The 23101-nt window shown below is 40.4% G+C and overlaps 2 protein-coding genes across 4 annotated transcripts; both read left to right on the top strand.

Moving 5' to 3' along the window:
- Window positions 1–221: 221 nt before the first annotated feature.
- On the top strand, window positions 222–3921 carry FIS1 (fission, mitochondrial 1). Its single transcript, XM_031965368.1, has 5 exons — window positions 222–475; window positions 1365–1497; window positions 2629–2705; window positions 3115–3220; window positions 3517–3921. Exons 1-5 carry the CDS (start codon window positions 431–433, stop codon window positions 3612–3614), a joined length of 459 nt encoding a protein of 152 aa, XP_031821228.1. The 5' UTR covers window positions 222–430; the 3' UTR covers window positions 3615–3921.
- Window positions 3922–4036: 115 nt separating this feature from the next.
- On the top strand, window positions 4037–22048 carry CLDN15 (claudin 15). Of its 3 annotated transcripts, none has more exons than XM_031965365.1 (6): window positions 4037–4192; window positions 6147–6390; window positions 9935–10099; window positions 19988–20069; window positions 20317–20430; window positions 20538–22048. In XM_031965365.1, exons 2-6 carry the CDS (start codon window positions 6174–6176, stop codon window positions 20665–20667), a joined length of 708 nt encoding a protein of 235 aa, XP_031821225.1. In that variant the 5' UTR covers window positions 4037–4192; window positions 6147–6173; the 3' UTR covers window positions 20668–22048. The 3 variants fall into 3 exon arrangements, with proteins under 3 accessions (XP_031821225.1, XP_031821226.1, XP_031821224.1); XM_031965366.1 differs by lacking the exon at window positions 4037–4192 and adding an exon at window positions 4200–6058; XM_031965364.1 differs by lacking the exon at window positions 4037–4192 and having other exon boundaries at window positions 4200–6390.
- The last annotated feature ends 1053 nt before the right edge of the window (window positions 22049–23101 follow it).

Raw genomic sequence — 23101 nt, 5'->3', positions numbered from 1 at the left:
ACTTTCTCCACAGTCCTCCAAAGGCTAAAGTCCACCAGGCCTACCATCGAGAGGAGAGCTGCTGTCCTAGAGTAGGCGGGGGGTGGGGTTGGAGATAGATAGGAAACCGTCAGGCTACATATACTTCCAGGTTGTGCTACGCTCTATTCCAATGTCGTTTTAAAGTTCGGGCGTGGTCCAGGCTGGTGCAGACGTGCTATGAGTCTGCGCATGGCTGATGCGTCCCTTTAACCCCGCCCAGCTTCCGGAGTGAGGTGAAATTTGGCTATTAATGTTTTTCGTTGCTTTGGAGGCGGGAAATTGGCGTTAAGTTGTACTCAGTGATTGGTTATATACCCGGAATTGACTTCCGATCCTTCTTAGGAGGCATTAGAGATGGTGAAGGTTCTGGTGACTTGGGTTTGAGAAGTACGCAGGGTAATTGGTGGCTATGGAGGCCGTGCTGAGCGAGCTGGTGGCCGTTGACGATTTAGTGGTGAGCCTCTGCTTTGGGAGAGGGCAGGAAGAATCCGCAGGCGCGTGTCTCTAAGGGCTGAAAGACTGGGTTGGGCCTATCTACCTCCCCTCTTATCTGAGGACACGATCGAACTACAATTCCCAGAAACCCTCGGGGACCATATCGCTCTGGATGTGTGCCTTTTTGCTCTAGATTTGGTGGGGATTGTAGTTTTTCGTCTTCAGCACCCTCAGAATGTTGTTCTAGGGTTTGAAGGAGCCTGGGAGAAGATGAACCCCTGAGTGTGGGAGAAAGAATTAGGAGTAGAGGTGGATACCTAGGTTCTTGAGAGGAATTTAGGGCGGAAATGGATACTTGGCTCTTAAGAGGAATTGGGGAGGGGGTAATGATCGCTTGGGTCCTCGAGGGAAACCGGGCCCTGAGAGTTGTGGAGAGGGTAGGGATGTACTATGAGTGCCCAGCCTTGAATCTTGTCAAGGGTAGTGGGAGAGTGGGGGAGGAGGAGGAGAGACGCTCATGCGCTCTGCACCTCAGGTAAAAATTGAAGGGTCCAGTCCTTGCTTTGTGGGGTCAGCTTTGGGGATGGCGCCTGGAGGAACGACCAGGTGGCCTCTTCACCTCATATCTGCAGGTAACTGACAGTACCTTAATTAAGGGAATTTGTGAGAGATAGTATTAGTGAATAGGAGCCATTACAATTGGAGACAAATTAGGGACTGGAATCTTGGATGCCTTGCTTAGTTGAAGGAAGTGTAGGCTCAGGATAAAACTCTTGGGGAAGTGGAGAGAGGTGGGAATCTGTGAAATTAGGCAATAGTAGTGATGAAAGAAAAGGAGAGAAGGGTGACCTAGTGCTGATGGTTTTTTTCTGCTGCTTGTTCTGAATCTTTCTTTTCTCTGGTGGCAGAAATTCGAGAAGAAGTTCCAGACAGAGCAGGCAGGGGGCTCCGTGTCTCACAGCACTCAGTTTGAGTACGCCTGGTGTTTGGTGCGAAGCAAATACAATGATGACATCCGAAAGGGCATCGGGCTGCTGGAGGGTGAGGTGCCTAGTTCCCCAGTTCCTTAGTTCCCCTCTCCTTCCCAGAAGTCTTTACTGACAACTAAAACCCTTTATTCCTCTCTTCTGCCATTGGTCTCCGCTCTTTGACCCATCCTCTTGTCTTAGAGGTCTTATTCTTAATACAAGATTCCATAATGCAGTCAGCTTTCAGTTCTACATATGTGAGTTTTCCCAAGACAATCCCAGGCAGGTTTCTTTCAACACTTTATTTAGTACTACCCTTGTCCCTGGTTGCTAAATGTATTCTTTTAAAATATTTTCTCTAGTTGAAAAATTTTTTTTTAATTGGTGGCTGGGGGCAATGTAATGGATTTACCTGTAGGAATGTTTCTCAACTTAGAATTTTTATACACAGAATCCTAGTCTCTCGTTGATAAATGAGTCAGTCTTCTATTGGTTTAGAAACTGACTTCAAATTTTTCCAGAGTTTGGTAGAATAATTAATTCATACACACCAACTGTAGAAAAATTTGCTTGTAAAAAAACCTTGTGTATATGAAAGTAAGATTTTTTGGTGCTGTAAATAAGCAATTTATGTTTAAAAATTTTAGTGTTTTTTTTTTTTTTTTTTTTTTAAGACAGTAGTAGGATGGCTCTCCACAACTTAGTTTTGTGACAGGATAACATATAGAAATTTTAAAGACTCCATAGCAAAACTACAACCAACAAGTGTTGTTAGCACATGTAGGGCAAAATCAGTCTACAAATCACTAAGATGTTAAAGAATAAAAAAGCATTAAACTCAGGTAGAGTTAATTAAGGAAGGCTTCATGGAAGCAACTTTTGTACTGGTATTTGAAAGGGCAGATGGAACTGCAAATTATCTTGACCAAAACCAAGTAGAAATGATGTGTGTGAGAAACTATTTTATTATAGTATTATCTGTGCCTTGACTTTTCCTCAAACAGATTAATGAGTTGACTATGAAACTAATACTTCCTGGTTTAGTTGCCAATGCACTTTGAAATAGCACATATCATGTTAATGCCGTCCTTGGCTGGTTTGGGTTAGGTAGGGTTATTGAGAACCCAGACTAGGGCTCTGACTTTCCCAGGGTCACAGAAGGCATTTCAGCCTAGATGTGGTTTTCTCCCCTTTTCTTTCCCAGAACTGTTACATAAAGGAAGCAAAGAGGAACAACGAGATTATGTCTTCTACTTGGCTGTGGGGAATTATCGTCTCAAGGTAAGAGATGCAGCCTCAGTGTCTTACTTTCCTCCTTGGATTCAGTGTGCTATATTCTGAATTATTGCATTCCTAATTCAGAATAGTACTTGAATGGGCAGGAGGGACTGCTGGCATCAAGGTGGAGGTAGTATTGTGAGTCAGGAAACTGTAAGAGGATAAGGAACAGGTGCTGAGGGCATGGGGAGTGGAGTGAGGTCAGGGTGCTGAGGTGCAGTCTCAAGTATCAGGTTATTAATCTCTCCTGTCTTATCTCCCCCACTTAGCTGGTGCTGTTTATGAACTACTTTGCATTAGGTGGGCCTATGGTGCTCATGGGTTTGGGAGAATATGGTCCTTGTCCCGGAAGAGAGGGAGAAGGGAAGAATAGTGGGTGCTCTTTTTGTAAATATCTACCTGCTACACACAGGAATATGAAAAGGCTCTGAAGTATGTGAGAGGATTGCTGCAGACTGAGCCTCAGAACAACCAGGCCAAGGAGCTAAAATGCCTTATTGATAAGGCTATGAAGAAAGGTGAGTCTTCCTCCTATTCTGCCTCATGTACTCCTCACCTTCCAGCTCTCTCTGAACTCCTTATCCTTCCCAACGTATCTTCTCTAGCCACCCATCCCCTTTGGTTAGCATTTTTCTCTTAGCCTTGACCCTTCCCTCTCCCCAGAAGTTTTTCTACCCTTCAGTCCCATTCTTTTATCCCTCTTATTTCCTGTGGAAACATTTGAGGAGGCAATACCAGGAGGTTTACCCGAGGGAAGAGGATTTGGAAAATCAGGTTTCTCATTCAAGTTCTCATACTGTTTTCTTCTCTCCAGATGGGCTAGTAGGCATGGCCATCGTGGGAGGCATGGCTCTGGGTGTGGCTGGGCTCGCTGGGCTAATTGGACTTGCTGTGGCCAAGTCTAAGTCTTGAGCTGCTCTACTGCTGCCAACCTCGGGACATACCTCTGACCTGCCCCTCCACCCCCCTCAGAGATGAAGCAGCCAATTGGAGCCCTGGAGATGCTGATACAGAGGATGTTTAAAGAGGGGGGAAGACGGAGGGACCTTGTTTCTTTTGTACCTTTCTTTCTCTTCTGCCCTCCTTCCCCATCTTTATCCCCTTCCCACTTTCCTCCTGATAACTGTATGCCCTTCAATTTCTTTCCCAAGACTTGTCCTTCCCTGGGATTTTGTGCTTTAGTAGAATGTAAATAAAACTGAAGGTTCTGGACTGAGAATTCTGTGTCTTGAATAAGGTGGGTCTTGTTGGGGGGGAGAGAGGGGACTTAGAGGGACAAACAGAGATGTTGTTATTATCTGGCATTTCCCTGTGCTATTTTTGGTCTTATATCTCTTTTTTCTCAGAAACTACTAATGGACTTAAGAAGCCCTTCTCTCAACTCCCTTTTTCCTATAATACTGAACAGTGGTAGCACCCAAAAGTCGTGGCATAGATCTCTTAAGTATGAGGAAGGACAGAAACTAGGGATATAATGGGAAAGAGCTGAAGTAAGTAAAGTTAAATCTTAAGTGTACTGTTGCCCTCTGACCCACTCAGCTGCAGTTTTAGGATGTGTAGTTTTCCATACCAATTTGGTGAAAGGGGGCGGCAGTGGGTGGGGACTGGTTGCTATGAGTTTCCTCCTTTTAGCTTCCTTTATAGTACCCACCCTTCCCCTCCTTTTGTCTTTCTGCTTCTTCCAAGTACCTCCTCTTGAGTAGAAAGAGAAACTGAGGTACTCAGGACATGAAAACAGATATTAAGAAAAGACTCAGGATCTCAGATCCTTGATAACCAGGTTTCAGATTAGAAGATGCAGACTCCAGTTTTCTCCTATTCCAGCACAGTTATTACCCTGGTCTTCACCATCTCACATCTCTGGTGCCAAGCCCAGTGTGGGGTTGTTTGTTTCATCACATACTTCTCGTTCCAAAGCCTACACCAGCCCAGGGCAGGGACTAAAAGGGAAGGTACAGGGAGGAGAGAAAGGGGGTTGGAACAGATACCTTGTGATGATGAATGGGAAGTACAAGGTGGGGTGGAACAGACCCCTAAGGTTTTAACTAATTCCTGCTTAGTCTAATAGCATGTGATCTTGTCAAAGGATCTTTGGGGGATCTCCAGACCAGGACCTAGCATGTGGGGGAACAGAACATTACCTGCTTTCCTTAACAGAGGGTAGAGAGTAAGAATGTTGTCCTCTCAGCTCTCCCTGCCTAGGGCTGTCTGCTATGTGTTAGGAAACTGGTCCTTGATCCTAAAAATCTGAATCCTTAGGCAGTAAGGGAGGAGGCAGGTGCTGAGAAGCAGGATTCCCCCCTATCATTAGGATAGAGTAGTAGCTTTTAGTTTCCAGTTCATCTTCATTATTACAACTGTAGACAAATCCTAAGAACTCTGGGCTCATTAAAGGAGATTAACCATCAGGATCACATTTTGGTCCTTTGACCTATCCCCCTCCCTCCTTAAGTGCCCCTTGTTTCAGGATCAAGTTTCACCAAAAGTCAAAGGTCAATCAGCATTCCAAAAAAAGTTGAGCTTTCTAGAGGGAGCAGGGAGAGGGAAGTCGTGGATTTCAAGTTTGGGTTTCAAGTACAGTAGCAACATGTTTCCAGTCTCTAATACCATTCCTTCAGTGAGCACCCAAAGAACTTACCTTCTAAGCTCTGGAATGGCTTGGATTGTGCTTCTTGTCACCTAGAGGCAACAAGAGAGTCTTAAGACCCTTCACTGTGACTGTGCCAGGATAGGCCTTCTCTATACCTTCCTTAGCACTTCCCTGCTCTTTTCATTGTCCCTGACTTAAAGAGTCTTAGGAAGGGAAAGACAAGAATAGGGGAACAGGAGTGGGTGGAAGAAAAGAAAGTTTGGGCTAAAGTTTAAATCTGCCTCTCCCCTTTCTCTAAGTCTCCCTATTCCCCCCTCCTCCCAACATGAAAGTTGAGTCTATTCAGACACACACCTCCCTCTACCTCCCCCACACTGGCCCCTCCCCTCCCATGGGGCATCTTCCTGGGCATTTCCGTTAACTGGTCGATTCCTCCTCCTGAGAATAGGAGGGGGTGGGGATCTCTAGGCGGACCTGGGGTGGAGTGGGGTGGGGGAGGAGAAGAGAGGGTGGACTTTTGGCCTGTTCATTCCATCTCATCTCTGTTGTCAGCAGCTATAGAGCTCTCTATGCTCCGTCCTGGAACTAACTGGAGAGCAAAGAGTCAGAGACAGATCTAAAGAGAGAGACAGAAACTTGGCAAGGAGAAGAGCCCCCAAAAGAGAACAGAGGAGACACTGAAAAACCTGGCGTGAAGAGAGAGAGAACCCTAGTCAGATTAAAAGAGAGCTCCTCCCTCCTGCCCCTTCCTCATCCCCCCACCTAGGTTCCTGGTTTGCAGTTTCTACTTGCTCTCTTGGGGTTCTACCCTTTGGGGCATGCAGAGGTTTGACATTAGTCTCTCTGCCTTTTAGGTCCCCCTAGACTTCCATCTTCCCATCATGTCAGTTGCTGTAGAGACATTTGGATTCTTCCTGGGTGTGCTGGGGCTGCTGATGCTCGGAGTGACGCTTCCCAACAGCTATTGGCGTGTGTCTTCTGTCCATGGCAATGTCATTACAACATCGACCATCTTTGAGAACCTCTGGTACAGCTGCGCCACAGATTCCACTGGTGTCTACAACTGCTGGGAGTTTCCCTCCATGCTTGCCCTTTCTGGTACAATTTTGGGTCTGGGGGAAAAGGAGGGAGGGGACACTTAGATAGAAAAGAAGGAGTCCCAGAAGGGGGGGGGGGGGGGGTTCCATTTCTGTTACTACCATTCTGTAACTACCTGTTACGGGTGATCTTGAGATAATTATTATATAAGATTTGGCATTAGATGATCTCTAATGTTCTTTTCAACTTGCAATATATGTTCCTAGAGTGGTTTGCTGGGGGAAAAGCATTATGTTACAGGAGGCTTGGTGTAGCTGGAAGGACATTGGATGATTTTGTATGCCTCATCCAGCTTTTTCTGTTCAACCTCCCTACTCTTGTAAAATATGGGAAGAGTAACTAAATCTCTAAGAGCTCTGACACTATGTTCTTTGCTTTAAAGTCTTTTCAAGTTTTGATCTCTATGTTGTACAATTGGGGAGTGGGAAGAGGCATCTCAAGTCTCACATTTTTATCTGTGCCTTGGAGGCAGGGACTGTTGGCAGAAATTACTAATGAGAAGTCTTGTGTCTAGGATAAGCATGCTACATAACCTGCTATGACTCTCACTACACTTGGGATAGGGAATAATAGTACCTTGAATGGTATCTGCTACTCTACAACCTTGAAGACTCATGATAGTTATCTGAAAGAGTTGGAATAGATGCCCTCATTAAAAATCTTCAAGCTCTGATATTCTTTGGTTCTGTAATTTCATAATGTATTTAGAGGGAATGACCCTCAGCTATCCCTCTCCTCAGTGGTTTGGGAGTGATTCTCATTATATGTCCACAGACAATCAGAAGAGTCTCCCAAGATTCTGTGGCAGTTTCCCAGGCTTACTACAGGCTGCTGTGACCACTTTTCTTCATTGTCTATAGTACCTTTTAGCAAGATATAGTTTCCTTCCTTATCTCTTTTAATTAGATCAATTTTTGCTTTTACTTGATCTGAGATAAGGATGGCTACCCCTGCTTTTTTTACTTCCCCTGAAGCATAACAGATTCTGCTCCAGCCTTTTACCTTTACTCTGTATGTATCTCCCTGTTTTAAATGTGTTTCTTGTAAACAACATATTGTAGGGTTCTGACTTTTGATCCAGTCTGCTATCCGCCTCCTCTTTATGGGGGAGTTCATCCCATTCACATTTACGGTTACAATTACTAATTCTGTATTTCCTGCCATCCTAATATCCCCAGATTATGCTTTTCTTTTTCTTGCCCTCCTTCCCCATTTCCTTAGTATTAAACTTATTGGTCCCACTTGCGTCACCCAGCTCTCCCTCTTTAGTATCCCTCCCTCCTCCCTTTGAATCCCTTCCCCTTTCTTGTACCCTTCCCTTATTACTCTTTTTCCTTTTGTGACCACTTTTCTTAAAACTCCTAAAATAGTTTTCCCAGATGGAAAACTTTCTTTACAGTTCCCCTCTACAATAAAATGTACTCTGTGGCCTTTAGTTTCTCACATATAATAGTATCACCAGAGCCATAAGTCTCAAGTCCTGTCTTCCTCTTTTTCAAGCTTCAAGTTAGTTTCTCAAACCAACTTCTTTCCTAGGATGGGAGTTTACTCCTGGCACCATACCTTACCTTCTGCTACCCAGGAACTTTCCCTCCAAGGCCTCACACTTCAGTGGTTTTGAGCTCAAATAGAAATGTGGGCCACCCAACGTAAGGATCTCGGTGGGCTACTTATTAACATTATCTGTGTTTTCTTGTATTTTTATGTATTTAATTAAATACTTCCCAAGTACATTTTCATTTGTTTTTGGCCATACTCAGGAATGTTGCCAGGTACAAGAAGCTGTGTGTTTGAGACATCTCTGCTATTGTCTAAGGTGAAGAGGAGAAGATATTGACAATAGAATTATAGGTTTAGAGTTGGGAGGAACTTTAGAGATATCTAATCCAAATCCCTTATTTTACTGAAGAGAAAATAGGTCTGAGACGGTGCCCAAGGCCACACAAATAATAAACAGCAGAAACCATATTTCAGGTTTAGTTGGTTTGGCTTGCTCTTTCCATTCTTCCACTACCTACCAGTGAAGCTGATGGAGCTTCCAAGCATTTGAGAACAGGAGAAGTCTCAATGCATTTTACAGACTCCTAGGGAAGGTTTTATTGCAGCTTCTGAGCATCTCAGGAGCTTCAGCCAAATTCACCCCACCCTAACATACCAGATTCTCTCCAGTGATCTTATGGGAGATTACTCTCCTCATGGGAGATTGTTTCTCAGGTCATTTACCTGAATAGAAATAAAATGATAAAAAGCATGATTCTTTGTCTCCATCATCCCTTTTGGAAGCTGTCTTTTAATTTCCTGGGACTTTAGAATTACAGATCATCAGAGCTAGAAGGGACACGCTGGTTGAGCAAGGCCTAAAATTGTTTCCCTGATTTCCAAACCAAGTTGACTCTTATTCTATTTCCTATAATAATGTTCTTTAGAAAGGACACTAGTTTTATCACAATCCTGAAGACCTTCTCTATCTTTGAGGGATGAGAGGGTTTAGGCTTTTCTAGCAGGAGTGTGACCACACTTCACCTCCTACAGCCTAGGGATAATAGGGAGAAAGAAGCTGTTCATCTCCTGAAGTGGGAAGCCCTTCCTGGGTGTTTTCCTCTCTCCATACTGGAATTCTTATTGACATAGACGGTTATCTAACTTGTGAAATCTGGGATAAATTCATTCCGTTTTCTGGCTTGCAACTCCCTCTTTTGTAAAAATAAAGGAATTGGATGGGAGACAGTCTTTAAGGTGCCTTCTATACCAGATAATTATGGGTCTGAGATTATTTTCTCCCCCCTCAGTTCCAGAACTTTGAGGATCTGGAGTTAAGGACAAAGGGGAGGGGGTTTCATGAGAAGGTGGAGATAGGAATGGAGAGCAGTGATATAAAAGGAACTGACACAAGGGAAGCAAAGAACTTGAAATGGGAGTGGGTACTCCTAGAGTACTTTGTCCTTCCCTTCACCTTTCCTTGCCCTCTCCTCCCTCCCCCCCACTTCTGTAGTTTCTTTCCTGGCTGTAAGCCATTCTCTTACCTTCCTTCAGCAGCTCTGCCCCACCCCAGATGAGGGGGGCAAGGTCCTTAACAATATCTGGCAATTGTTGAGAGAAAAGAGAGAATATAAAGGAATAGGTGGTGCTTGTGGTCAGTTCCTGAAACTATGATGTTTTAGTTTAGGAAAGGAATAATACTAACCCTTATTACCTCAGTCCTAGGATACTGCTATTGGCCCTCCCCTCTTCCATAGGACAAAGATCACACTTCAAAGTGAAATGGGGGTTTGCCTGAATCCTGAGGTCAAAGCTAGTGGAACAAACCATTGTAAGGAAGGAAAGGACTATTATAGGGAACTCAGAGAAAGTGGGGGTTCAGGCTGAGAAGCTGGGCCCAGGATAGGAAAACATTATATTTCTTCTGCTCTACAAGTCCTGCAACAGCTAAAATTGCAATAGGGACCTAAAGAAGGCAAGAATGGACTTCTTTGAGAGGATGGGAATGGGGCATAGAGGCATGGAGCTGACCATTATGACTTTTGCTTTACTCCTCTCCCCGCAGGAACCATCCAGGCTTGCCGGGCACTTATGATCACGGCCATCCTTTTGGGCTTCCTGGGCCTCTTTCTAGGCATTGTTGGCCTGCGCTGTACACAGGTTGGGTCTCTGACACCTGGGGGCAAAGCCAAGCTAGCTGCTACTGCAGGAGCCCTGGACATACTGGCTGGTAAGAAAAGGGGTACAATTAGCATAGAGGAAACCTTGGACATGCTGAAGGAACCTGACTGGGTTTGGCCTCTTTATCTTGTAGATCTACCAAACAATATTACTGCCACTACTTTTATCTTCCATATCAACTGCCTTATTCTAGGTATTGAGGAGAAATATAAAATATTAATAGGACATACTCCCTGCTTTCAGAGGAATTTAGAGGAATTCAATCTAGTATTGAAGATAAAATATGTACACAGATAAATGTAATGAGAAATCTCAATTTATTAAGTCCCTACTTTGTGCAAGGCATAGAGAATACAAAGATAAAAACTAATTTAGACTAGAATGAGGAGGGAAAGGAGGTGCAATGAGGTGCGACATGCACACAGGTGGATGTAATGAGCATGATTGACTAAATGAAATACAGAAAAAGCATGCCAAGAAAATTTGAGGAGGGAGAGAACATTTGAAATACATAAAAACAAAATGTAAGGAAAAGTGCTATTGGGGTTCAGATGAAAAAATATTTTTGGCTGAGAGTATAATGGAAGATTTTTTGAAGGAAGTAGTATTTAAAATGGGTCATGAAATATGGGAAACATTTCAGAATGAAAAAAGTGAGGGTGTATTTCAGGGATGAGTGATAAATGAAAAATAATTATTAACTTGCTTATCATCACTTATATATTATATAATTATATATATATATATTATATATTATAAGTAATTATTATCACTTAACATCAGATGTTAAGTGCTGAGGATAGAAATATAAAAATGAAACAGAACCTTCCCTAGAGGAGTTTATATACTAATGGGGGAGACAACAGAAATAAGGGAGTAATGGACAGAGAAGGGTATTTTGGTCTGGAAAGTTACAAGGACTGAGTGAAGCTGTAAGACAGGGCAGTTGAGTGACATCTGGAAACAATGGTTGTATTGATTTAATTACTGGGGGTAGAGTGGGGTATGTTCTGAGCAGAGTGAATAGCAAGAAAAAGGCTGCAATGGACAGTTAGATTCCATTTGAAGCATGGCTGGGTGAATTTGCTCTTACCTGATCATGAATCTGGACATCTCACTTTAAGTAGAATGAGTCCCTCTGGATTTGGTCTCTAGAGGTCAGTTGGTTCTTTAGGAGCAAAAGTCAAAGCTTCGAGTGGATACCCAAACTTGATGAATTTAGAACCAGCACAGATGGTTGAATGGGATGTGAGATGAAGAAACAAAGCCATAAAGACAAGAAAGGGCAGTTGATGTCACGAACTGCAAGTATACAGAGTAGTTGAAGTCCAGGGTAAATACATGTAAGAAAGTATGTGAAATCAGGTGGGACAAAAAGATTGGAACCATGTATTTGTGGCTCTCTAATGTTAGATTAGGAATGACATGATTGAGTTATTAGGAAAATCACTTTGGGAGCCAGCTTTGTGAGTGAGAGATGTACTAAGCAAGGATGCTTTTTAATGTCTTGACTTCTTTGGTCATATGGTAATATCTACAGACTCCTATGCATTTTTGAATGCATAAAATAAGATACGTAGAATTACAAAAAGAAACCAATTATATTGAAATACTTATCCACTTTTTTTTTAGAAAGTTATTATATTTTAAGTTAAAAACCTGTGAACTAGTTGGGAGGCTATTAAATAACCTTCATCTTTGGCTTCTGTTATAACTCCATTTGGTAGGCATTTCTCTGGACTTTCTCTCTCTCTTGGTGATTTCATTAGCTCCTATGAGGTCATTTATCACCTTTAAACTGACAGTTCCTAGATCTCTCTTTACATCCAGCTCTAATCTCTTTTCTGAACTCTGTCTAGTCGCAAATAACTAATTGTCTATTGGATATTTCCAAATGGATGATCTGTAGATATTTTGAACTTAATCTATCCAAAACAGAACTCGTTATCTTTTCCATTTAAATTATTCTTCTTTCAAACCTTTTCTGTTTCTGTTTAGCACATCACCATCTTTTTACAGATACCCAATACACAATTTTAAAGTCAACCTTAACTGTTTTATCTCTTCTTCAATCCCTATATCCAGTTTGTTGCCAAGACTTGTCAATCCTAGTTCCACAACATCTTTCACATTGCCCAGTTTTCTCAGCTCACATAGCATCAACCTTAATTAATGCCTTTATCACCTATTATCTGGCCTATTGTTTCCAGTCTTTCCCCTCTCTAATCCATTTTCCATATACCTGACAAATTGATATTCATACCCTATATCCAGTTATATATACATCTTGTATTTTAGGATATTACATTTGTCAAAAATTATAAAAACTCCTTATTTTCCCTAAGATAAAGTATACGCTTCTCAACCTCACATCTAAAACCCTCTACAATCTGGCTTCAGTATATCTCTCCTACTCTGTCCTAATCAGACTGACCTTCTAGCTGTTCATTTTATGTGGATTCTATCTCCCACCTCTGCATTTTTTTGTGTATCAGCTATAATGTACATATAATCTATTTCAGTGTCCCTACAATATAATGAGATAAGTGTGTTACATTGGGGTCCACAGGCACAGTGGAATATAAACCCTCCTACCATGTCATACCAGGGGCTTTATATATCCCTTCTAGGTGTATGAAACATGCCCCTTCTCTCTGGGTTTTTCCTCAGTCTTTGAACCTGCTCTCCATAGTAGCAGCTCTCAGTTCCCAAAAATAGTCCACAGACCCTCTCAGGGTCCCAGGGTAACCTTGTTGAGGAGAAACATGTTTCCCCTTTCTCAGGACTCTTAACAACTCTCTCAAGAGAGCCCGTCTCCCCTCCCATTTGTGTTTATCTTCATAGCCAACCATTCACAATAAATACTAATCTATTAAAGCAATTACATAAGTAATAAAATACAGTACACATATCTCTGTCTACTTGAACTTAGATTTTATAAGCTCTCACAATTAACCATCATTCTTAAAAGGGCATTTAGGTAGGGTTAACTCTTGTAATATGAGTACTAGTTCTCTCTAAACCAGACTACTGTCAAAATTATCAGGCTGGCTATCTTTGGGCTGGCTATACAGATTGGTCCCTATCAATTATCCACTTACCTAGATGCTGCATTGTCCAATCAGAAAAGAGCTCACAGTCATATTCAGAGGCATTCTTTTAATACAATTTTTGATCCACTAGAATTTTTCATAGCCTTCAAAACCCCCTCTACTTTTCTTTCTTAAACCAGAAGTGCCAGTGGAGAACAAGCTACTCTGTGTTACTGTGTTACTGTGAAAATCTTCACCTCTCTAGCTCTAAATAGCTGAGCAGCTTTTCTGCCCTCTTGTGGTAATTTCACTTCTCTAGTTCCTTTTCCCCCTTAGAAATTTTGAGTGTCTTGAATAGCTTAAATAAGAACCTTCCGATTCTTGCAGACTCACTTTTTGCTTAAAAAATCCTAACTCCCATAGTTTCCCCTATTAAATTAAATCTTTTAAAAAATCAAAACTCAACCTCCAAGTGATTTAAACCTGAGTTCTGATTTTCTTAGTGGCTCATACATAAAACATACATAAACAAATTAGGAAGTATACCCATCTTGCCCCAGCTCCAAAATCTCCAACAAGGCAGTTTGCCTCCTTGATGCCTTTAAAACTATGTTTCTTCACACTTTTCTCGACTTTTTAGTACATAAAAACTTCTTCTTTGACATTAAACTGTTCTCACACAAGGAAGGCATTATAACACATTGTTAACAAAGTGATTTGAGTCCTCGGAACTATAATACATAACATTTTTTCTCCCAAACTGCTTAAATCTCATTTGAAAGCTATCTTTCTTCATATACATATTTTAGCAGTTTATATTAAAATGACAGTCCTTATTAGACATAAAATATTCCATATTATTTGATGATCAATATAAATCTCTTCTTTTATACAAAAAACACTTTTTCTCCCATCCTCCCTTTCCTCCTCCATCATTAAGAGCTCCTTATGAAAGGAGCCCTAAAGAGACAGTCTACCATACATGACTATCGCTCTACCCAACATGACTATAGCTCAACTGCCACCTCCCATAAGACGTCCTTATTGATCCCACCCACATCCTATCACTAGCATTTTCCTTCTAAAAATTACTTTATATTTAACTGCATACATATTATATTTTATCAGGAGAACTTAGACTCTTTAAGAAAGGGAATGGTGTTGTTTTTGTTTTTGTATTCTCTAGTGCCTAATATAGTGCCTTTTACCCAGTAGATCCTTGATAAATATTTGTTGAATTGAATAACATAAGGAAAACCTGAATATCTGAACAAAAGGAATTGAATTTCATAGGTAAAAAAACGTGACTTGGAAGATGATTTGATATATGCTGCTTGGAATACAGTAGGATTACAGAAAGAGGGGAAAAAAAAGAACAGTACTATCCTGAAGTAATTTACATTCTTCAGGGAGATAATAATACATAAACGAATATATATTATTTTTAAAGAAATTCTTAAAATTCTTAAGAAATAGTAGGAGATCAGAAAAGATTTCTCCTTTATTATGGCCCCATAAAATGAGTTTATATATATGTTACACAAAGGACCTTAGTAGTCATTATAACATATAGCTCTTTTTTCTAGATAAATCTACTTTTATGTTCTTGAATTGATAAAGCTCCAACTATCCATAATAGGACTTCAAGAAAGTGTTTCACCATTGTTAGACAAGCAATTCCTTTAAGTCAGAGAACTGCAAAGTTCCTCAATTTAACTTTCTGGGCAATGCAGATAAGCTTAGGCACTTCTTTGCTCAACAGGATTATGTCTTGTCCAATCAATACTCAGCCAAGTCTCTGATGTGTAGTTTTAAGATTTACAAAGTACATGTCTATCAGCAAGCTCTTATTAAATACCTACTATATTCCAGGTACTTACTGTGCCTTGGGGATAGGAATATCAAGAATGGAACAATTTCTTCTCTCAAGAAACATATTTTAATAGGGGTAGCAAGAAGTGTGTATGTGTGTGTATGTATGTATGGAATAAATGTGAAGAGAACAAATACAAATACTTAGAAGTTAGAGAGGGAGGGTGGACACTAGCAGTTAGAGAGATCAAGAAGAGCTTCATGCAGAAGATGACAGTTGAAAGGAGAAGAGGGATTCTATAGGTAGCCATAAGTAATGAGTGAATTCCCGGAATAGAGGCTGACCAGTATAAATAAAATGGAAAAGCATTTATTAAGTGTGTGCTAAGTGCCAAACACTACAAAATAATGAGAGTAGCAACAGAAAAGTGAAAGGAATCTTTTACTTAAAGAAAGTGAAACCTATGTCAGGGAGGCAGCAAATACAGAATAGTTCAGCAATAGTTCAATGTGTAACAGTAGTTCAATGATAAAGGCTTGGCCTGGAGTTTGGTATTGGGGACTGTCTTTAGATAGCACTGTTGGGAAGGAGAAATCCTGGTGGAATTTTAATGAACTGGGATCTAGTTGAAACCACTGGAAGAAAGAGTGGTAGCAGGACCAGACCCTAGGTCTCTTAATGGGGCAGAAGCAGCTGAGGAGGCTTAGGCATGAAAGGAGATGTAGATTTGAGAAGATTCCTTGGTTCTTGTGGATGATATGGGTGATGAAAAAAAGGAAAAGAGACTGAGAAGGAGTAGTCAGCTAAGGAGGAGAATCAGGAAAAAGCATGTAACAAAAACCCAGAGGAGATTAGAAGAATGGGAGATAGAGTATCATATGTGAAGAATAGCAACAATAAGTCCAGTTTGGCTGGCTTGCAGCCTTAGGGAAAGGGAGTAATATACAATGAGTCTTGAAAGACAAGTTGGGGCCAGATTGTTAGGGGTTATAAAAGTCAGACATTTTTGTTTTTTCCTATAGGCAATAGGGAAGCTGTGGAGTTTATTGAGTGATATAGTTGGACCTGCACTTAAGAAAAATTAATTTGGCAAGTGCATGGAAGGTGGACTGGAGTGAGGAGTGAAATTCAATAAGAGGCAATTGGGGAGAAGTGATGAGAGCATGAACTAAGGTAGTGGCTTGTTGAGTAGCCAAATAGGACTGGATTGTAGGGATATTGCAGAGATTAAAATGGCATGATTTGAAAACTGATTGGCTATGTGGATGAGGGAGACTGAGGAGTTAAAGAATAGCACCAAAGTTATGACCTGGGAAATGGGAAGGCTGGTGGTGGTACCTTTGCCAGAAGTAGGGAAGTTTAGAAGAGGGGCATAGGCTTGAGGGAAAAAGATTATGAGTTCAGTTTTTCACATGTTGAGTTTGAGATGGCTGTGACATCCAGTTTGAAATGCCTAATGGATGGTAATGTGAGACTTTAAGCTTAGTGGAAAGACTGGTGCTAGATATATATAACTCTTTGAGTCATCTGCATAGAGATGATAATTAAACCCATGGGACCTAATGAAAGTTGTTGAGAATATAGAAAGAGAAGGGACCAGGTCAGAGCCTTGAAGAACATCCAAAGTTGTAGGATGAATGACAAACTAGCAAAGGAAACAGAAAGATCCGTCTTACAGGTAGGAAGAGAACTAGAAAGAAATCTCACAAAAATCTACAGAATCAAGTGTATCCAGGAGATAAAAATTCTCAAAAGGATCAAATGCAGCAGAAAGGTCAATAAGGATGAAAACTGGGAAAACACCATCAGATTTGCCGATTAAAAGAATAGTGATAATTATAGAGACAGTAGTTTCAGCTGAGTGATATAATAAAAGGATTAAGGAATAAATGAACGAAAAGAAAATGGAGGCAATAAAGGTAGAGATGGATTCTTCTAAGCTTTTGGTGGAAAAAGAGAGGATGATACCTTGAGGAAATAGTATTTCTAATGAATTTTGTTTTTCAAGAATGGAGGACATTTGGGCATATTTGAAGGCATTAGGGAAGGAACCAGTATTAAAAACAAAATCCAGAATCAAATACAAAATCCTTTCTTTGATTTTCAGTAGTGTTCGTATCCTAACCCCTTCCTATCTTTCCAGTTTTCTCATACCTTACTCCCTGCTCTATACTTTTTGATCCAATGACACTGGTCTCCTTGCTCTTCTAAGAATAAGACACTATCTCTCAGCCCGAGGCATTTTCTCTGACTGATCCCCATGCCTGGAATGCTTTTCCCCCTCATTTCTGCCTACTGTCTTCCCTGATTTCCTTTAAGGCCCATCTAAAATCCTATCTTTTACAGGAAAGGTTTTCCTTAAATCCTCTCAATTCTACTGCCTTTCCTCTTTTAATTATTTTTTATTTATCTTATAATTTGTTTGTACATATGTATTTGGCTTTTTCTTCCCTTAATTTATTATCTTCTTTGATTGTAGGGACTGTCTTTTGCCAATTTCTGCATCCCAATGCTTAGTACAGTTCCTGGCACATAGTAGGTTCTTAATAAATTTTTGACTGATTAAGATAGAGTTGTGTGATTAGAGAGGAGGAAATATTTGAATGGGTAAATATGCTGGATAATATGGGAGGGGATGAGCTCATATCCAACATCACAGCCAATCAGTTGTCAAATCTGCCTTTGTTATATCTCTCATATATACCCAATCTCTCCTCTGACACTCTATCAACTTTACTTCACATCCTCATGGCTTTATGTTCACACTATAATAATAGCTTTCTGATTGGTCTCCCTGATTCCAGTTTCCCAATTCTAATCTACCTTCCACTTCCACTCATGCTGTCAAATTGATCTTCCTAACACTGAGAGTGACCATGTTACCTCCCTGTTCAGTAAATTCCAGTGATTCCTCATCACTTTCAGGATCAAATATAAAACTCTCTGTTTGGCTTTTAAAGTCCTTAACAACTTGTTCCCTTACTATATTCTGATTTTCTTATATTTTACTCCCTTCCATGTACTCTATGTTGCAATGACACACTGGCTTCTTTGCTACTGACACTCTGTCTTGTGAATGGCTTCTTTCAAGTTTCAGTTAAAGTCTTTTATAAGAAGTTTTTCCTAGTTTTTCTGACTCTTTCTGAAGCTACCCCTAATTTATCCTGTATATATTAACTATGTATATAGTTATTTGCATATTGATTCTCTCATTAGAGCTCCATGAGAGGCTTTTATCTTTCTTTGTATCCCTAGCGCTTAGCACAGTGCCTGGCACAAAGCCAACAACAAATGCCACTTGACTGGCATTAGAAGATTTGGCCTAAAAGGAGAAAGACACTGGGAGAAAGGAGAGGGATGTTAATCAAGTGGTGTTTAGCTTAAAGAGTTCATGGTGAAAATTTTCTAATTAAAGTAAGCTCCAAGATCCTCAGCTGAAAGGATAAAGATAAATTGAGAGGACTGAGAATAGAAAAGAAAATTTAAAGTATTTAATGTGTAATGTGAAATAGGGAAACAGAGATAGGGACTGTGGTGGGTAGAACCGAAATAAACAAAAGGTTTGAGATTCTGAGCACATTGCTTTATTAAGCAATGCATGCCAACTGTATAACAAGTCAGAAACAGTTTTCCTCAGATTTGCACTGGATCCTGAATATAGGGAGAGACAGATTTTTATGTATTAAAAGAAAACTATTAACAGGATATAAACCAAGATACATTGCAATCTAATTTCCAATTGGAGAAGGGAGGGCAAAAAGGTACATTTCTCAAAATCAGAAAAAGAAATGTCTCAGTCCCCTCCAAGTGTCTGTATTCAATCAAAGGAACATATCAGATTGACCAGTAAGTTTTCAGATAAGATATATGGGGTGCTTCAGATATATAATTCTTAAAAAAAATTATTTTAATGGCATATTATTTTTCCAATTACAAGATGGTTTTCAATATTCATTTTTGTAAGATTTTGAGTTCCATTTTTTTGTCCCTCCCTTTTTTACCTTTTCCCTCCCCAATACAGCAAGCAATCTGATATAGGTTAAATATGTGTAATCCTTTTAAACATATTTTCATATTTGTCATGTTGTGCAGAAAAATCAGTCTGTAGGGATAGCTAGGTGGTGCAGTGGATAGAGCACCAGCCCTGAAATCAGGAGGACCTTAGTTCAAATCTGGCCTCGGACACTTAACATTTCCTAGCTGTGTGACCCTGGACAAGTCACTTAACCTCAATTAGCTCAGCAAAAAAAAAAAGGAAACAGAAAATCAAGACACACTTTTTTCTTAAAAGAATTTATTTTGTTATCTTCATTAATTCTATTTTGTACTTGGAAATGCCCATTTTATTTGGTGATGAAGTTTAAAATAAAAAAAAATTTAAGAATATAACCTCTTTGAGGGCAGGGCTTACTTCACTTTTGTATTGAATCTACAGCATTAGGACAAAACCTGGCACATATGCCTGTCACTGTATGACAATGGGCCTGTTTATGTATGAAAATGTATGTTATGAAAAAAGAAAAAAGAAAACATACTTAACAGTACAAGGCAGAATATGCTTTAGCAGCTTATAGAAGGGAGAAAACATTTTGGATTGAATATTCCAGGAAAGTTTCATGTACTTTGGCTTGGAAGGACAGGGAAAATTTGAACCTGGGAGAAAAACTGGGGAGAAGGTGGGAATATATAAGGCATAGTCAGGGAAACAATAAAATCAGTTTGACTTAGATTCATGATGAACATGATGAACAAATAAGAGTAGAGGCTGGAGTCAAATTGTGGAGGGCCTTCAATCTTTGGCTGAGGGAATTTAATCAATGTGAATAATGACAGTTTTTGTATAGGATTCTGGCAGATGAAAGTATTTTTAAGACCCATGGGTCCACATTGTATTGGACCATCTATTCTCTCTCCTACCTCTGAGAACATAGGTTCTCTTTAGGGCTTCTCTCTTTTACCATCATCTTCCTTTCTTCCTTGTTCTCTTTCTTGCACAGGGAGTAAGTATGGGAGCCTGTGGATGTTGAGTGGAGGAGTGAGTCTTGAAAAGGTTCAGTATAACTCTCTTTCCTTTCCATCTTTCCTCTCTTAGGTATTTGTGGGATGGTGACCATCTCCTGGTATGCCTCTAACATCACCCGAGAATTCTTTGACCCCTTGTATTCTGGAGCCAAGTAAGTATAGGAACTCCTTCTAGCATTCTATTTGCCCCTAGATTTCATAGCCAGTAACAAAGTTTCACAGTCCTATTATACTCTTCAATTCTCAGTTGCCCACCTCAGTCTTCCCTTTCCTTCCTTTCCCACCCTTTCCCTTCCCTTCCCACATATTGGTAAGACCCTTGTCCCTTTCAGTTCCCCTCTTCAGCAGTGGCCCCAAAACTCTTATCTATTCACCATTCCATCCCTGTGCTGCTCCCAGGTATGAGCTGGGTCCTGCCCTGTATCTAGGCTGGAGTGCTTCCCTACTCTGCATCCTTGGGGGTATCTGCCTCTGTAGCCACTGCTGCTGCTCATCAGAGAGCCCTTCGAACAGGTGAGCCTGGGGAGGAGGCAGGAGAGAGAGGGAGGGGACGCAGGGAACTTTGGAGGAGGGAAAGAAGGGACCTCATCATCTGACTCTTGTCCCTAACCTGCTTGCAGTGACCAACTACACTACAAGGCTCCCCTGTCTGTACTGCCTTCCCTGGGCCCTGCTTCTCTCTTGGCCCCAAGGGCTTCAGGTAACAGTGAAGCAAGCTTCAGCAAATACGGAAAAAACGCCTACGTGTAGAGAGACTTAGGTGGTAGCTTTGGCTCTCTTCTGTTGAACCATCGTGGAGGGAACAAGAAAAGGGGTGTGAGCACCAGCCCTGAAGTCAGGAGGACCTGAGTTCAAATCTAACCTCAGACACTTAACACTTCCTCCCCCAACGGCCTCAGGAAAAAAAAGAAAGAAAGAAAAGGGATATGAGTTCCCCAAGTCAGACCTCATCCCATCGCTTCTGCTCCACCTCAATTCTGAGCAAACTCCAAGCATTCCATCATATATCTAAACCCTACCCTTACTTTGCTGCCAGGCTTCACCTCAAATGTCATGTTCCGTCCCCTACAGAGATGTATGGTTGGACAGTTTTCTCAATATTGCCTCCTTCCTTGACTAGACTTTTGGAGATACAGGGTGGGGGGGACCACTGAGTATGTGAATTTTGTATAAATAAAAGTTCATATTGCAACCATAGTGGTGAAACAAAGGGATTCATGATGCTGGGAAGTGGTTGTGGTGGGTGGAGAACAGGGCAGCATATGAAGATGGGAGGCGAGAGGATGAGTGGGGAGGCAAATATATACAGATCTATATGGTGGATATGCATATAGTTGTGCATATCTATAGGTAAATTGTGTAAGCTCAAGTGTATGTGTGTGTGTAACGGGGAGAATGTGAGAGAAAGGAGAGAGATGATGGATGTGTAATCAGAAAATGAGTTCATATTCCTCCTTTGGCAAGTAACTACTCCAACGCTCAGTTCTTTTGTCTTTAAAATGAGAATGCTTGAATTACCTACTTTATGTTGTAAAGATTAAATGAAACATGGATATAAAAATCTTTAAAGTGCTAAATGTCAGATATTATTGCTGGCTAGAGGATATTAAAGATATTTCTCAAAAGAAGAAATGCTGCTTCCCCCCAAATTAATACTGAACTAAATTAACTGGTTTAGGAAATTAGTAGATTTCTTTTTGTTGGTTTTTGTTTTTGTTTTGGAGGAATTACACATGCAATTTTGAAATACCTACTCTCTTTGGGAATTTAACAAATTGTCATTAGCTTGTAGTAGCTGAAGTGCTGGTCTTGTACTCAGGTTCAGATCCTATCTTTGACATTTAAATTATCATGTGACAAGGCATATATGAATCTTTTAGTAACTTCAGTTTCCTTATCTGTAAAATGGGGATAATTATTAAAGTAACATACACACAGGATCATTGTGATTAAGAGAATGAGGCTGGTGACAGGAATAAAGAAAGGTTTTTAATGACTGGGCAAACCAGCTAAAGACAAGCATCATCCCAATGAACAGATAATGACTTAGAATCTTCATGTCATCCGTACATGCCACACTGGAGTATTGGATACTAGATTTTAAGTTTCTCTGACTTATCTAAATTTTATGCTTCCACAGTACAACTGGTATCAATTGAAGGTGCTTTCAGACTTATAAAATTGCTTTTCATATCTGAAAACATCCATCTCAGGATTCCTGTTCAGTTGTCTATGCTCAGCAAGGAATCACAAAGCAAAAGAGGAAACTGGGTTTTTGTGATATAGTGCCAAGCTCATCTAAGTCAGCACACGTACTGATTGTCGTGTTTCAGAAATATAGCATTTCTGATATGGTAAAGGAAAAGGAACTCATGGAAAGAGAGCTCCTTGACCACACGTTTCAGGGAAAGAAGAGGAGGAGAAGGAGAAAAAGTAGAGAAGGAGATAATCTCTTTTTTGAAAGTACTAAATAGATAATTATTCCTGGATCAGTAGAGAATTCTGATGCAAACGCCCCCTTGCTGCCTTTAAAGGGAAGCATCCCAAAAGGTTTATTGTTCCCAAAGCAGCCAAGTGCTTCAGTACTGAGTCACACATGATCAGCTGGAAGCAGCCAGAGCACCTCAGAGCAAGCCCAGTGAAATGGGGCCTTTGCATGTTCACCTCCATATATACTCCATGGCTGTATACTCAACCAACCTACATAAATAAAAAGAAAGATAAATTTACAAAAATTTACATAACGATTAGAATTACTACTGAGTTGAAGGAGCTGGATTTTGTGCCCTCTCTCAACATCCATTTATTTTGGACCTATATATGTGGTTCCAATCAGGTTCACTCCTGGGGGAGCTTGACTGCCTAAAAGAAAAATTTAGCTTCATTTTCTCATACTCTTTGCTTCATTATATCTACAGGGAAAATTATTTAAAAGTTAGGTTTGGAGCATGTTTAGAGTCTCCCCAATTTGAAGAATAGAAATGTAATTGATCTCTTTTATGCATTAGATTTAGATAGATACTGATTTCCTCTACACAAAAGAAATGTTAAACACAAAAGGCTCTGACAGAAACTTAAACAATAATCAATAAAATTATTACTATATTAAGGACATTTGGGTGGCACAATGGATACAGTGCCAGGTCTTAAGTTTGAAGCTGGATTTTAACTCAGGAAAATGAGT

The sequence above is a fragment of the Sarcophilus harrisii genome, chromosome 4 (assembly GCF_902635505.1).
Source record: "Sarcophilus harrisii chromosome 4, mSarHar1.11, whole genome shotgun sequence".
NCBI classification, from domain to species: Eukaryota; Metazoa; Chordata; class Mammalia; order Dasyuromorphia; family Dasyuridae; genus Sarcophilus; species Sarcophilus harrisii.
Note: the sequence above shows the minus strand (reverse complement) of the source record. Positions and strands in the feature narration are given on the sequence as shown.

Excerpts from the sequence above, each read along its gene's own strand:
- FIS1 (XM_031965368.1), top strand. The coding sequence starts at position 431 with ATGGAGGCCGTGCTGAGCGAGCTGGTGGCCGTTGACGATTTAGTG. Across the intron at positions 2,706-3,114 it reads TGGGGAATTATCGTCTCAAG|GAATATGAAAAGGCTCTGAA; the intron begins GTAAGAGATGCA and ends TGCTACACACAG. Across the intron at positions 3,221-3,516 it reads TGATAAGGCTATGAAGAAAG|ATGGGCTAGTAGGCATGGCC; the intron begins GTGAGTCTTCCT and ends TCTTCTCTCCAG.
- CLDN15 (XM_031965365.1), top strand. The coding sequence starts at position 6,174 with ATGTCAGTTGCTGTAGAGACATTTGGATTCTTCCTGGGTGTGCTGGGG. Across the intron at positions 6,391-9,934 it reads CTCCATGCTTGCCCTTTCTG|GAACCATCCAGGCTTGCCGG; the intron begins GTACAATTTTGG and ends CTCTCCCCGCAG. Across the intron at positions 20,431-20,537 it reads TCAGAGAGCCCTTCGAACAG|TGACCAACTACACTACAAGG; the intron begins GTGAGCCTGGGG and ends ACCTGCTTGCAG.